Source organism: Alnus glutinosa, chromosome 10 (genome assembly GCF_958979055.1).
Source record: "Alnus glutinosa chromosome 10, dhAlnGlut1.1, whole genome shotgun sequence".
Taxonomy (NCBI): Eukaryota; Viridiplantae; Streptophyta; class Magnoliopsida; order Fagales; family Betulaceae; genus Alnus; species Alnus glutinosa.
Window position 1 is genome coordinate 28,300,671 of NC_084895.1, and position 15,975 is coordinate 28,316,645.

General features: G+C 35.0%; 1 protein-coding gene across 1 annotated transcript; it reads left to right on the top strand.

The window, feature by feature from the left end:
* Positions 1 to 722: 722 nt before the first annotated feature.
* LOC133880233 (chaperone protein dnaJ GFA2, mitochondrial) lies at positions 723 to 13,833 on the top strand. The gene is made up of 18 exons (XM_062319142.1): positions 723 to 983; positions 1,105 to 1,198; positions 1,479 to 1,553; positions 1,935 to 2,017; positions 2,636 to 2,719; positions 2,843 to 2,881; positions 5,390 to 5,476; positions 6,734 to 6,781; positions 6,872 to 6,959; positions 7,136 to 7,200; positions 7,294 to 7,368; positions 7,523 to 7,601; positions 8,016 to 8,107; positions 8,245 to 8,316; positions 10,203 to 10,259; positions 10,514 to 10,562; positions 13,145 to 13,211; positions 13,405 to 13,833. The coding sequence occupies exons 1-18, from the start codon at positions 897 to 899 to the stop codon at positions 13,496 to 13,498; spliced, it is 1,335 nt and encodes a 444-aa protein (XP_062175126.1). The 5' UTR covers positions 723 to 896; the 3' UTR covers positions 13,499 to 13,833.
* Positions 13,834 to 15,975: the final 2,142 nt, after the last annotated feature.

The following is a 15,975-nucleotide window of genomic DNA, read 5'->3' on the forward strand; positions in this document are numbered from 1 at the left end:
GAAAAAATTATATTTAGTCCATATGTTTTCATTGGATTTGGATTTAGTTTTTAGGTTTTCAATTTCAAAAATAAGGTCTTTAGGTTTTGCTCAAATTTCAAATTGATTCCTCTATTACTTTACCGTCAAAGTTAACGATTTTTTATTTGTCACATGCGTTTCATTTGACATTTTAGGGTTCATGTTAGCACCCAATATAATGTAAATGTCTATGTCAGCATCAAATTAACAGTTTTTCATCTAATGTTACAAATCTAGAAGATTAAGATGACGAAAAAGATGGTTTTTGTTTCTTGAGTTGGATTATTTATTATTTATTTATAGATGACTTGGTTTTTAATTATATGACATTAATATTAGGTACTGATATAGACGCAGATGTGTCGATTGAGACACACATGAAATATGACAAACTATTAATTTTGAAAAAAAATAATGACAAACGAGCCTATTTAAAATTTAGGCAAAATCTAAAAACTATATTCTTGAAATTAGAAACTCAATGACTAAATTTAAATAAGGTAAAAACAAAAAAACCAAATATGATTTTCCCCAAAATTTTATGAATGTTTTGACATTAATGGGTCAAAGAGGCCTATTTAATGGTATATATATATATATATATGCTTGACTTGAGCCCCACACAGTGTACTCACACCAAAAGGCCAAAAGTGTCTCCCATAAGATTGGGCTTCTCTGCTTCCATATAAAACATAAAACTAATTATTTTTTCAAAAAAAAAAAAAAAAAAACTCTCCCTCTGTGAAATGTGAATACACTGGAACCTTCCAATCTGTGACTAATTAGGGGTTCCCTAGGGTTTATCAGATAAACCCAAATCCCCAAAGCCCTAATCTTTCTGGTTCTCTCCCTCTTTTTTACTCACACACACAAAAATGGTTCGCTCCAACGGTGTGAGGCTCGTCTACTGGCTCGCTCGCCGCTCTCTCGCCTCCAATTTATTCCACCAATCCAGGACCTCCGTACGCCTTCTCTTTCTTCTTCAATAGCTCTGAATTTTGTTATTTTTCAGTTAATTCTCTTATTCTTCGATTGCTGTTTGAAAATTTTTGTTGTTTTCGTGTAAATTTTCGAGTTTTACAGATATACGAGACGGTGTGTAATGCGGGATATAGGAGTTTCAATTCTGGGGTTTGCAACCCATCTCGGATTCTTGGAAATTACGCTTCAAAAAATGGTGAATATTAATTTCTTTGTTCTTTATTTTCAAGTTTGTTGGGGTTCTTTTGTATGGTTGCTATGAGAATTTGTGGAAATAAAGAGAAGTAAAATGAAATATTTGTTATTTTTTGGTGTGTTGGTTAATGAAAACCCCACATCAAGGTAGCAGTTTACATATTGGGTTCAGTAAAAATCAGCAACCAAACGAAGCTTACTGGATTAAATTGTTTGCCAATGTAATAATTTAATTTAATTTTTTCAATTTGGAATAATGTTTTTTGTGTTCTGACAAGCAGTTGCTCAGAAAAATTGGTTGCTACTGGGAGCTCTGAATGCCAATTGGGGCGGAGTCAGATCAATTCATGGAACTGGTAATAAATGTACACTCGCAAAATAGATTTATATCTTCGTGTATTGATATGCATCCTTTGCGCCTTTACCGTTTGGAATCATTAATTCATCAGAAGTTATTTTCTGAAGAAGATTTTTTTCCCCTTTTATGGTTCCATGTTGTTTTGGGACTTCTGGAAATTTTATCATGTCCTCTTCAATGGAAGGAATTATTTATTGGGTGAAAAAATCTTCAGGAATGTTATGTGAGAGATGGAGTTTAATGCTGTTTTGCTTACTTTGTTTTGTGTTCATTCTTGCTTTATAAATGTGTTTGTTTTTTGTCACTTTAATATCGGATGCTGAAAGGAAACTCCGAAATATGTTTACCGTGTTTGTGCTGGATTTTTTTCTTTTATCAGTGGCCGCTGCGAGAGATTATTATGATATACTTGGCATAAGCAGGAATGCAAGTGCATCTGAGATAAAGAAGGCTTATTATGGGGTAGGTCCTTGTGTCATCTCTGTTTCAAGATTTTCATTTTACACAGACATAGGTGCTGAAAGGATACAAACAAAAACATATGTATATGCCTATTATATACGTAGAGCATCGACTGCAGATGCTTGTCTGTCATTTTTTGATCACGCATTGTCATGATTATTTCTTTAATTATATATGAAGCTCAGGCAGTTTAGAAAAGATGGTATGGATGGTATGGGCCACTTTTTCTCTCATACCTTTAAGGTTTGGTGTACATTGTTCTTTTAGTTATAATTATGAAACATTTCAAAATTCTAATTAATTTACAAAAAAAAAAATAAAAAAATAGAGAGAAGCTCATAAATTTGTTTATTTGTAAAGCTGAATCAACAAATGATGTAGCACAGAAATTTCTTAGGCAGGAGGAAGAAAAGGCATGTGCATATGTATTGATGTAAATGAATAAAACCTATGTATATCATATGTATTGCTGGATATGTCTAGATATACTTCATTTGTTGCTAGTCTCCTATGTGTAGGGTGCTAGGATTGAATATTCTGTTTCTCAACTTTGAGTTGTTTTTGCTTTGAATATGTAACCATTTACTGTTTAATTATTTGTTTGTTGTTTTTCTGCAGCTTGCAAAGAAGCTCCATCCAGATACAAATAAAAGTGATCCTGAGGCCGAAAAAAAGTTTCAAGAAGTTCAAGCAGCATACGAGGTTTTTGTTTTTTCTATTTTATTTTAATGACTCCAGAATCTTTTAAGTATGTTCTCAAGATTTACCCATGTTATCGCTTAAAGCTTTTATCTTTCTTTTTTTTTTTTTTTGTTACTGTTGTAGGTTTTGAAAGATGATGATAAGCGACAACAATATGATCAGGTTTTACATTTTGTTAACTGACAGTTATTTGCTGATTATTTTTCTGCTATAATATTTATGATGGGTTTGAGCGTGGAAGTAGATTAGTAATTGCATGTTACTGCACAAACTCCTTGTATTTGAAATTCTGTTTTGTTCAACGGTGTTACAAGTAAATAGATAAATTCTGTTTTCTAGATAATGCTGAATACGATGTGGAAAAACTTGCATGGAATTAAAATTTTCTAAACTCATGTTCATATTCTTTTCCCTAGTGTTGAATGTGTGAAAAATGACCAACTTATAATCATGAGCATCATCTAGTATAGGTGTATTTCTCTTTTCTTATAGGGAGTTTTGTTAACATGCTTCTAAAGGCATGGTGAAATTTGATTTATATCCATGGAATTCTCATTATGTATGAGGAAATAAGTTTTCTTTAACAAGATACTATTAGTCACTTGAGCTGAGGTTTCCTATGATTACTGATACAAAACTGGTTAATATAGGACAAACAAATTTAATACTAAAACTGATGTAGGATGGGTGCTGGTTATCCCATGGATGGTGCAAACTGAGTTACACACTTTTGGGACAAAGCTTGGGGTAAACATGAATTAAAGTTACCAGCTTTTTTGGTAGTCTGTTTAGGGTCTTTAACGTCACTATGTTTAAGCTTTAAAAAGGGGAAGGGTTAGGGTGTTGAGAAAGGCCTGAGCTTGGATTCAAATTAAAGAATACTTAAAAAGCATTCCTCGCTTTTCTGAGGGCTGTGAGAAGTACCCAAGGATAGAAACTTTTGTTTATAAATACTTTGGAGGCCTATTTAAGGCGTGAGATGAGCTATGGTTTTTTCGTAGAAATTCTTAAGGTTTTCTTCCATTCTTTCCCCCTTTTTCCTTTCAGTTCCCGTCTCCGTTGTACAACCAACCATAGTGTAAGAGATTATGAGGTATGGTCGAGGTTTGCTTATGGCATCAATTTGGTTTTAGTGCTTGAAGCTTTGGGCTTTGTATTAGAGCATATTATATTAGTCTAAGGAGGATAGCCAATCAGGCCACACAGATCTGATGGCTCATTTGAGACAAAAACCTACCTTGATTTGAAGTGTTAGTGGTGTACAAAATAGTACTTTTGTTCTTTTGGATGGGGAAAAAATATTGCTGTCTTTGTTCAGTTTATAGATGGAAAGCATTTAATTTTGAGTGTTTAGAAACTGATGGTTTTAGAGAGTTTTGGAACTTCACTTATTAAAAAAAAGAAAAAGAAAGGAAGATAGTTTTGGAACTTCATCTTCTCTACTTTTGATGCAATTGAAACACCCTGCATTAAGTCCTTTTTTGCTGGAATGATACGGTTCATTTTTGTTGTATTTTTTTCCTCGTATTTTAGGTTTTACATCCCTTTACTTTCACTGTTAATAGAGCGAGAGGGAGATTGGAAGGAAAGGAGGGAGTGGGCATTATATTTTTTGAAATGGGGGTTACTGTAGCATCAGTCTATTATGATTTTTTTAAAAAAAAAATATTATCTTTCTCATATATTTTGTATCAAGACCTATGGCGGGTAGGATTTTAGGGTGTTAGATTCTTATTTATGAAGCACTTATAAAAAAAAAAGTATTCTTATTTATGAAGCTATGAGCCAATTGTAATAGGCTAATTACTTCAGAAGATCAGTTATAGCTTGCCTTGACTTTTAGTTTCCCTTTTCCTTAGTTCATTGTTTGGACTGGATTGGGGGCCTGTACTGTGAACCCTTGTGTGGGATCAATATGATTAGCACGCAATGCCGTAAAACCCAGTCAAATCTGTTAAACTGGTGGTTTTATATAAACCTGGACCCAAATTGGTTTGTTCCAACTAACTTGCAGTTTAACTGTATAGAATTTAAGTTTTAAATGTCAGATAGCATGTCTTCAACCCAATACCTTGTGGGAAGAAGTGCAGTGCTTTGTCACTGCGATGGGCAGCTCGTTCCATAACATTTGTTTATTTGTTTGTTCTTATTTTGGACTGTGAGCTTCAGTCACAATTTGAAAATCTTAATTCAGCTAATTTTTTATGAAAATAAATTAAGATAAACATAATGAATAAGTACTATAAGTTCCTCCTCTGATACCAAATTCCTCTCATGATGATCAGATATTATTTAATATGCCTTTGAGATGCTGATCAGAATGTGTTCTTCTCTAAGCGTGACATGCATTACATGAATGCCTATGTACATGTTTGTTCTTACGAGTCATATATGCGTTCCTCCTATACCCAGCAACGCATATAAATGAGTTCCATTTATCATAATTTGCTTGTAAATTGGGGGAGATTATTCTGTTTGCTATTTGAGTGCACAAAGCAATTAGCTTTGCAGTCGTGTCTCAGTAATTGTGCATTTTAGAAGATTCATTGCACAGATGTATAATGATTTTTCTGGTGCTTATCTTACCATTTTTCATCTTATTCGCCACTGTTCCTCCTATAAGCTACTATCTGTCTGTATTTACCTTTGTTTGAACACACAATCTTATAGGTTGGTCATGAGGCATTTGTACAGCAAGGAGAAACTGGTTTTCCCAATGGTTTTCAGGGTCCATTTTCGGATTTCTTCCGTGATAATGTAAGTACTTTCTTTTTGGTATCTTTCAATTGGTTTAGTTCTGCCAATATGTTGCTTACAAAATTAAATCTTCCCCCATCTTTAATGTGTAACTATTATTCAATAAGGGCTTGTTTCAGTGTTGAGAATTTTGAGTGCTTGGAATCAGTTTTGAGCCTCTGGCAGGTTCAAGCTGTTGAGATGCAAATTTTTTAGAAGGAACTTCACATGATTTCAGGAAAAAGTGGTTATCTATCCAGTATTACTGTTATGTTACAACGTCCTTGAAAACGCCAGATATCATTTTATTGATTTTGTGGAAGTTAAATTTGTTATATATAATTTGTACACATCTGTTTGATGAAGAATATAATAGACTTACAAGAGTCCCTATCACATATAATTGGTATTGGGTTCAGATGTGAGATACGAAGTTGGAAAAAATCATCTAGGATCTGCAATTGCATTCTTTCTTCCATCTCAGGATGTGCAGTCTGTTTTTCAAGCTAAGCTGACCCCTTCTTGATTCATTTTTTGCCCTAATTGATCTTGCCAAATGTACACTCACTTTCACCTGCGGACAACACAACCTATTCAACTCTTTCACCTCAGTGTATCTTTAGCCTGCTTCCTTTTAAGATTTTGTGTGGTCTTTATCTTAAGTGATTTTTTTTTTCCTTAAAAAAAAAAAAAAGCCTTCAGTGCTTCTTTTACTTGCTTCTTTAGTTCCAGCTTTTCTGAAGATTTTGGCATTACTTGTTTTGTTGCTAAACATTAAGAAGTGTTCATACAATACATGCTAGAGAAGCTAGCTTCCATCAAGTAAGTATCCACTGCAAAGGAAACATTATTTTAATTAGTCATAGGCAGAGGGTTTATCATTGTACGCAGTGAGAAATTTTCAGAAGCCCAATCCAACGTACCTTTGCCCCTTGGCATCCCACCTACCCCAGATAGACCAGGTTGTATAAAGTTTTGGGCATTACTGGAACCCACTTTTGTTAATTTCTTACTTGGGGCTTGGTTCTAGTGACTATTACGTCATTGATTCAAGAATTGATCCATTTTCCATTTTGTGGGGGTTATCAAACTTTTGTTTGGAGTTTCCAGTGTTGAGATCGCGATGTTGCTGAAGTCCATAGTATGGTCTAAGGATGGGAAGGTGTATTGCAAAAATTGTCTGCCTTTTTAGCTTTTCTGTTTTTCAGAATGTTAATTTCATCTTTGAAATCTGATGTGATATTTTCATGCGCATACTGTGGCTACTATGGTGATCAGGTTTTTGAAGATTTCTTCAATCGGAGACTTGGTGGTGAAGATGTCAAGGTTTTCTTGCAGTTTGTTTACATATCATTTGTTTTTATGTTTTACAGCTGGTCCTTTGGTATGCATTTCATAGTTGATTTATCATCATAGGTAGCTCTTGAACTATCCTTCATGGAAGCGGTTCAGGGAACCACCAAGACTGTGACATTTCAAACCGATGTGCCCTGTCAACCTTGTGGTATGCTGATTCAATTTACTTATGAAATGTTACCACTCTATTTTGCAATTTTATTGCGTGTGGCTCATTTCGAGAATTTTATTTGTTGTTTGCTCTGTTTGGTTGGTGGAGTTATTTAGTTTTTGGATCGAAAGGTTCCCAATCTAATATTTTATTCTGTTTCTGGAGTTTTGCAGGTGGACGTGGCGTTGCTGCAGGAGTCAAACCGGAAAAATGTTCACGCTGTAAAGGTTTAGGCGCGGTCAGTTTTGCTAGGGGAGAGAAATCTAAATCATTTTTATTGGGATAAAAATTACTGTCCCATTGTTAACTTGTGGATTTGCTTCCTATACAGATAACTATGCAACAGGGTATATTTACGGTGCAGATTACTTGTCCCCAGTGCCATGGAGAACGTGAATATGTGCCGGTATGTTGGATATCTGTGTCTGTATTCTCACTTAATGATTAATATGAATTTCAAGATAATCCCTTGAGTTGTTTTTTACTATTCTCTATATCCTGCATCTATTTTTTTTCTTTCTTTCAAGTCTATAATACCAGTTAGCCACTATTATCTGCAGCCTCAATACATCTGCAAGTCATGCAAGGGAAAACGAGTTGTGTCAGGAACAAAGTCAGTCAAGCTTAATATCGTACCAGGTATTTCTTTTTTTAATCTTAAGATTTTCAGGCCCTGGAGGTTGTATTGCTGAAAGTTCATCCAGTGGTTGAGCTATTTCATATCCTTGCTATTTAATGAAGGAACTCCTTCAGCAATTTTGTTTAACAAACTTTTCCATACCAAATCTAATGCATAATTTCATGAATACAGGACTTAAATTTTGTATATGGTTGGTTAGTGTGTACTAGAATGGGGATTTGGGAATTAAATTGATTGTTTTACAGGTCTTATTTAGTAATTTCAGGTCAGGCTTGCTTCACGCAGCAGATGCTATTTTGGTTCTCAACCTTTAAGAAAAAAAAGAAAAGAAAATGAATAATATCTGGTTTTATAGGTTTCTTATATGCTAGTTTCTATAGGTGCTTGACTCTCTTGTTCTTTGCCATTTGCAGGGGTAGATAACAATGAGACTATAAAGGTGAGCAGAAGCGGTGGAGCAGATCCTGATGGAAATCAGCCTGGCGATCTTTACGTTGTCCTTAAGGTAACTGGCATAACTTTCGTTTCCATTGATTATGTCCTCTTTTGTTTCTTTTTTGTGGTTCACTGTTAGAATGCCTTTTTTTTTCTAAAAGTTTCATTTTCTTTTCCAACTATAAAATATCATATTCTTCTCTGCAGGTTCGTGAAGACCCTGTTTTCCGTAGAGAAGGCTCTGACATTCATGTAGATGCTGTCTTGAGTATCAGTCAGGTAATGCTTTCTCTAATGTTTCATTTCATAGGTATTGATATGCTGTAATGTGTGGAAGTCTTGAACAGTAGGTTGTATGAGGTGGATGAATAAAATAATTATTGTGCCTAGCTTGAAGGTATAGTAATTTCATTCAAATCTTTTGTTAACAAAAGCTAAAACTGAAGACTTCCGTTGACTTCATACAAAATATTTTGTAGTTAAGGCTTGTAGACTAATTCTAAGAATTTGCCCCATATGTTGTTTCTTACCACCTTTGTGGCCGCCATAACAGAGGATAGACTTTTGTGTACTAGGGTTGAGCCTCTATACCCTTTTCAATGCAATGAGTTACCTATATATATATATATATATATATATATATATATATATATATATATATATATATATATATATATATATAAAAAAGTTGTTTCTTACCACCTTTGTGGCCGCCATAACAGAGGATAGACTTTTGTGTACTAGGGTTGAGCCTCTATACCCTTTTCAATGCAATGAGTTACCTATATATATATATATATATAAAAAAAAAAAAAAATCTTACTTGCAGATGTTGACATTGGGGGGTTAGGTATCGCAAAGTTAGTCATTGGTCTAGTGATTATAGAAGAAGGGTTTAGGTTAATCAACCTTTATTAGATGATTATGGTTTCAGAAAAGATGGGACATAAGAGTGAAGTTGATCCATTGACTCTACATTCTTCTTACACATGCAACACCACTCAACCATAATAATATGTCGTTTCCTTAGATTGTCCAAGGTGAGAATCTTCCCTGAAGCGGCTGAGCAGGCAAAGAAAGTCACTATCAAAGGAACTTTATTCCGTCAAATACGACATTAAAAGGGAGTATTATCATGGGGAACAAAGACAATGTAGTAAGATCCAACATCAAACAACCCTCTTCTGGAAGGAACCCAACAAAGTCTGTCTTCACCACCCAAAACGAAACCTTACTAATTGGAAATTACTCTTTATCTTTATCTTTAATCAAAGATTTACTTATATTTTTCTCGTCTCACTCTAATAGAATACAACCAATTGAAGAATGAGGTAAAGAGATCCATCTCCCAATTGTGAGCCGTTGTGAGAAAAATAATATTCCACTAATGAGAGGCACTAGAAAGCTCAAAATGGTCTGCCATTCCAGCATCCTTGAAACAGGCAATGCTAAGCAAGTTTGGAAAAGCTATCTTGAGGGCTTGATCCCCACACCATACATCATGCCATAATCGAATTTTGAGTTATCACCCACCTCAAATCTAGCATAGCTAGAGTGCTCCCTCCAACCTCTCCTAATATTCTTTCAAAGCCCTACCCCATATGCTCCAGGGACCTCATTTGAACACCACCCACCCACTTCAAATCTAGTAAGACCTCTCTCCCATGAACATAGCGCCAATGCCACTTCCCCAAAAAAGCTCGGCTGAATGCAATCGTAGTACTTATACAATTTCAAGTATAGTTTTCAATCACAACCTTACCTAGGAGCGCCTTACGCTTTTAATGAAATTTCGATTACTTAGTAAAAAAAAAGTTTTCAATCACAACCTAGCATACTTTTCAATCACAGCTGGTGTTAAAACTGCTTTAGTATAACCTTTAGAGTAATAGAAAAATCAATTGACAAAATATCATTGAGTTACATTTGTGGAAACCACTCTTCTGTTACGGAAAAAACCTCTTGAGAATTGGTAAGTTTATCGAAAACTTTTGTTATGTGTCAACCTGTCCTGTTGACCAAATCTAGTTACCTAGCCCCTTTTGAAGTTCTTGTTTGATACAGTTCTGATAATTACAGTTTTATGTTAAATTCTTTCGAAGTTACTTTTTTCAGTAGTCTAGTTATTTATTTTTTTTTGGTTTTATTGGATTGATCATGGGCAGGCAATTTTGGGGGGAACCATCCAAGTTCCAACTCTCACCGGAGATGTTGTCCTCAAGGTTTGTTTCATGCATTGTATATGTTTATTACTTTTGCCTGGGAAAAATTACTAATGGTTGGTTTTTCTGTTGAGGTTCTTTCTATTTTGATTGGGAATCGCTGCAACTCACAAGATTTGAATCCATGACTTGACCCCCATGTCATTAAATGGGGTTGGAAGGGCCTTTTAGCTGAATGTCTATTGGATTGTACATTTCTTTCTTGTCATAATTCTCTATAGAGTATCATGATTAAAATAATTTCTGATATTCAGGTCCGCAATGGCACCCAGCCTGGTCAGAAGGTAGTTCTGAAGAAGAAAGGTTAGTGAACTGGACTTGCTAAATTTCATTGTCTTGGTTTATTATACAATTTTGGGTGCAATGAAGGATTCTATTTTTTCTTGCCCCTTACATTTATAGTCTGCCAAAGGGTGTGGTAAATAATTTTTATTTATTTTTTATTTTTATTAATTAGATCCTTTTATATTTCAGTCCCTTGGACTTTGTTTCTTGTTTGTTTACCCCTTCAAGTTCCAATTAAAGCAACTTCCTCCTTGACTTGTGTAAATTTGGTCCTTTCAATGAATTTCCTGGAAATTTTAACAAAAGATCACCTATGACTCATGTTAGAGTTCATTTGAGTCGCACAAGACTATTATGTACAGATTGTTGTTGATCATCAATTCAATGTAAGATTTGATGATTTTATTCTTAATAGTTGAGCAACTTATTAGGTATAGAATTGTTAATTTTTATTTGTTTGTCCTGACCTTGAATGCAATTTGTAAATAGCAGTTGCGTGCATGTTATATTCAGAATCTTCGTTAACTTTGATGCCACTTTATTAATTTTTTTTTTTTTGAAAATTTTATTGGAAGGAGGAAATTGATACATGGGTGAATTTGTTTCACGTGAAAGTTATGGTGGCTAATTGACTTAATTAGTAAAAGCTGGTGTAGTAATGTGTTAAAAACTCTCACAATTGTAATGTAAAACTATTTTGTTTAGTGAGGATAGAGAATTGATTGAAGCTTTTGTCCCAAGTGTTTGCAGTTTGGGTGTATAAGTATGATCTTTCATCTATAATATCCAGAATTGGTTTTTTTGCATAATCTTTTGCCCCGATTTATTAGGCATATATGTGTTCATCTTGGTCTGGATAGCAATGTGACACATATCTACCCTTAGCTACTATGAGGCCAAAGACGAGGTATGTGAATGAGGTTGGGGTGGGATGGATTTTACTATTTTAGGTTGTGGTAAGGGCCTTAGTCTTTGTAGTAGTCTATGAGGTCTAAGGTTCAAATTCTCTTGGGTGCAAACAATTCCTTGGAGGCTAGCCCGCCGGCAAAGCCAGAATATTACCTGATCCGTGTAGATAGAGCGCTTTACACGGGTTCAAGGTTTACCTGACAAGGGTGGGTACACAAAGTGACCCTGCCTTGGAAGGGTTCCTCGTCATATATATATATATATATATATATATATATATATATTCACCAATAAAAAATTTCTCTCTCCACCTTGGAGTAAAATGTTAATTTTACCCAGAAACACACAAACACAAAATATTGGCCTTGTTATGAATCCCCTCTTTTTATATTTTACATGTGGTTCATATTGTTAAATTACCACTTATCCAAAAGCTTAAGCTGATAGGAAGAGGTAAATTTAATCACTTAATCAATATTTTAACACTGCCCCTCACGTGTGGGCTCAAACTTCCTTTTAATAGGTGAGGCCAAACACGTGGAATATTTAATTGAAATAAAAGGTAAATAATAGAGTCAAGGTTTGAACTCAAGACCTTTGGCTCTGATACCATGTTAAAGTATTGATTAAATGATTAAATTTACCTCTTTCTATCAGTTTAAGCTTTTGGAATAAGTGGTAATTTTACATGGTATCAGAGTAGGTTCCTTGGACGATGATGGGCCTTTCCCTCCCGATGTTGAACACGTGTTTGGCCAAAAAGTTGCCACACGTGAGGGGGCGTATTAAAGTGTCCCACATCACCAAGAGATACATAACCTGGTCACTTTATAAACTATGGACACTCCTCCTCTTTTAAGGCGTCTTTTGAGAGTGAGTAGACCCATGTACTTTTTTACACATGATTTGGATTGTAACAATCTAAGATGTTTTTAAATGTCCCTTGAGTTGTAAAAGTCTTAAACTTTCATCTTTATCCTCTAGGTAATAAATTGGGATTGGGTGTATCTCATGAATACCATGGGCAGTAATCAGACTTTTAAAGGCAACTAAATTTTGATTCATTTGGTAATGAACTTATTTGAATTTACATGTAAATATAATTATGTCCTTTCATAAAGTTGGGATTGTTTTAGTAATTCTGTGTCCGATTTATCCTTAAGGAGGGTCTCTCTTTTTTAGATATGTACATGTCAGGGATGTATCCAGTTACACTTGAATCTGATGATCCATAGACTGATATGCCTATTTGCGTTTTGCTTCACATTTTTATATGTTGTTGCATTACTAGGAAATATTAACACCCTCTACCCATTTCTGACTAAATTCTTCTCTACTGATATGGCTATGTGCCTTGCTTGACATTGTTATATGTTGTTGCATTTGATGAAATGTTGTTGCATCGCAGTGTTAAAGGAAAGGACTTGGGTGAAAAAGGTTTCCTTTGGTTAAATGAACGCATTGACCGCTGACCTCCCTTAACCATTTTTCTAATTGAGTGTGTTTATTATATTAGCTTACTATTTTGTGCATACTAAGATGGAAATGATATGCTCTAATTTTGCTTTGATGCTGCTGGATTCTGAAAATTTCTCAAGCTTAAAATTTGTTATTCAAAGCTATATATGTTTTGTACTGTACATTGATACATTTGATAGGCATGTTTAACCTCTGATCTTGTTTTTGAGCAGGGATCAAGACGAGGAACTCTTTCTCATTTGGTGATCAATATGTGCACTTCAATGTCAGCATTCCAGCGTACGTTTTCTTGTTCTATACCATTCTTTTTGTAGTGTATTTTCGCGCACCAGCAGATAGATTTATGGTTGTATTCCAAGATTGTGCAATTTTAGTTAAATGTATAAAGCATCATATGGGAACGTAACCACAGATTTTCTTTTTGATTGTCAAAGTAGAGTAGAATGCTTGACTAGGAGAATGATTTGTGCAGGAATCTGACACAAAGGCAACGTGAATTGATAGAAGAGTTTGCCAAAGAAGAGCAAGGGGAATGTGATAAGCGTGCCGCCGGAGCATCAGGATAAACGCAGACTAGAGAAGGCGGTTTTTTTTATTGTGCGCGAATTTATCCAATTTCATACGTAGCAATTGCGGACAAAGGAACAGGAAGGAAAAACATCAATAGTAGAAAGACCATCCTCTCTGGAAGTTTTGTAGGAGTGATTTTGGCTTTATTTTGTCAATTTGTTTATCTTGTAAGGGTATGTAACATTTTTCCTCACAAATCACAATGTTATTATTATTATTTGAGGATAAAACATTTGATCACTTGCATCCAGAGTATCCAAACAAGCATTGTACATATTCTTTATTTTTCTGTACTTTTAAAATTAATGTATGGAGATTTATCATAAAGTCAGTTTCTGCCACTTCTGTCTTGGTTTTGACTGATATGTCAAATACATGGAGATTAAGGTGTAGCTGGATAAATCCTGGGGAAGGCTTGGTATTGGCCATTAGATAAATAAATATGGACAAGTTCTTGAGTAGATATAGCTAACAACACGATGGTTAAGGCTTTAAATTAATCGCGTTGTTTATGAGCAAGTTCGACTTGTATAAATTCAACTCAAGGTCGGTTTGTTTATAAATGAACTAAATTTGAACGGAAAATTCAGTTTGATTATTAAACGAGTTATTGTTTATGGAAACTTGTATAAGAGATTAAAGAAAACATCTTAAGTAAAAAGAAAATTTTCTTTATTATTTATTTATTGCGAGTGTTTATATACTATAAAACAGATTGGATTCTTTCAAATTATCAATAATGTTAATAAGTTATCATTTAAATTGACCAGATTATATATGATTTATTACGATGTAAGGTTGGTGAATTTAATTTTTATAAGTTCATAAATACAATTAGCTTATCCTAGGTAACTTATTTAAAAAAAAACCTTAACACTAATTAATCAATAATTAGCATGTGTTCATGAAAAAGTATAAATTATGATGATCTTTACTTTATATGAAAAAATGATTAAGTTAATTGAGTAATTCGTGAACAAGCTTAAGTCTGTTTCAAAAATAAATAAACTAAATTTGAACATAGAATCTAGTTGATGAAAAGTTTGGACTCGGCTTATAGCTGAAACAAAATTAAACGAACCAGTTTTAATTTTTCGATTTTACTTCATTCAATTAGAGTCCTAAAAATGATTGTCAAGATCTCACTAGCCCTAAATAGGATTTGGAGAAAATGATTATTGAGATCTAGAATTGATAGATATCTAGGAAGGTAATTTACATCCAACATGAATTTATAGTAGCGTTGAGCTCAATTAAGGATTACAGAAATCAAGAGTATAACCGGATAATGACTCCCTTAAAATCCACACTATACTAACTCAACCTAAGACTTTAATTCATCCCAACTCTTAAAACTGTTGGATTTTAAAAGAGAGCTGTTAGGCATTACAATTTTTGTTTCAAGTCATTTACAAACTAACATAGCAATCTTTTTTTCTTCTTTCTTCTTTCTTTTTCTTTCTTTCTTTCTTTCCTTTTTTTTTTTTTTTTTTTTTTTGGGATAAATACCCCATTGGTACCTGAGTTTTACGTGTTTTTAAATTTAGTACCTCAGTTTTGTTTAGTATCACAGGTGGTACCTGAATTAAGGGTAAAAACCCATTTGGTACCTCTGTTAGATTTTCCGTCCAAATTTTAACGCCTCGCCACGTGTCAACCGCTGAGGTTGACACGTGGCATTACATAAAAAAAAATTAAAAATTAAAAATTAAAATCTTTAAAAAATGATTAAAAATAATAAAATTTTAAAAAAGAAAATTAAAAAAAGAAAAAAGAAGAGGGGTGGCTGAGCCACCCCCTTGGCCACCATAGGGGTGGCCGGCCACCCCCATTTTGGCCAAGGAGGTGGCCCAGCCACCCCCTTGGCCGGTCTGACCAGTCTGGGGTGGCCGAACCACCCCATAGGGGGTGGTTCGGCCACCCCACAGTTGAAAAAAAAAAAAAAAAAAAAAAAAAAATTTTTGAAGGGTTTTGGCCCTAGGGGGTGGCCGAACCACCCCCTAGGGCCACGGGGGTGGTTCGGCCACCCCCAGACCGGCCGGACTGGGGGTGGCCGAACCACCCCCGTGGCCCTAGGGGGTGGTTCGGCCACCCCCTAGGGCCAAAACCCTTCAAAAAAAAATTGAGGGTTTGCCCATGGGGGTGGCCGAACCACCCCCTAGGGCCAAAACCCTTCAAAAAAAATTGAGGGTTGGCCCTTGGGGGTGGCCGAACCACCCCCTAGGGCCAAAACCCTTCAAAAAAATTTTTTTTTTTTTTTTTTTTTCAACTTTGGGGTGGCCGAACCACCCCATAGGGGGTGGTTCGGCCACCCCAAACCGGACAGACCGGCCAAGGAGGTGGCCCAGCCACCTCCTTGGCCAAAATGGGGGTGGCCGGCCACCCCCATGGTGGCCAAGGGGGTGGCTCAGCCACCCCTCTTCTTTTTTCTTTTTTTATTTTTTTTTTAAAAATTTTATTATTTTTAATCATT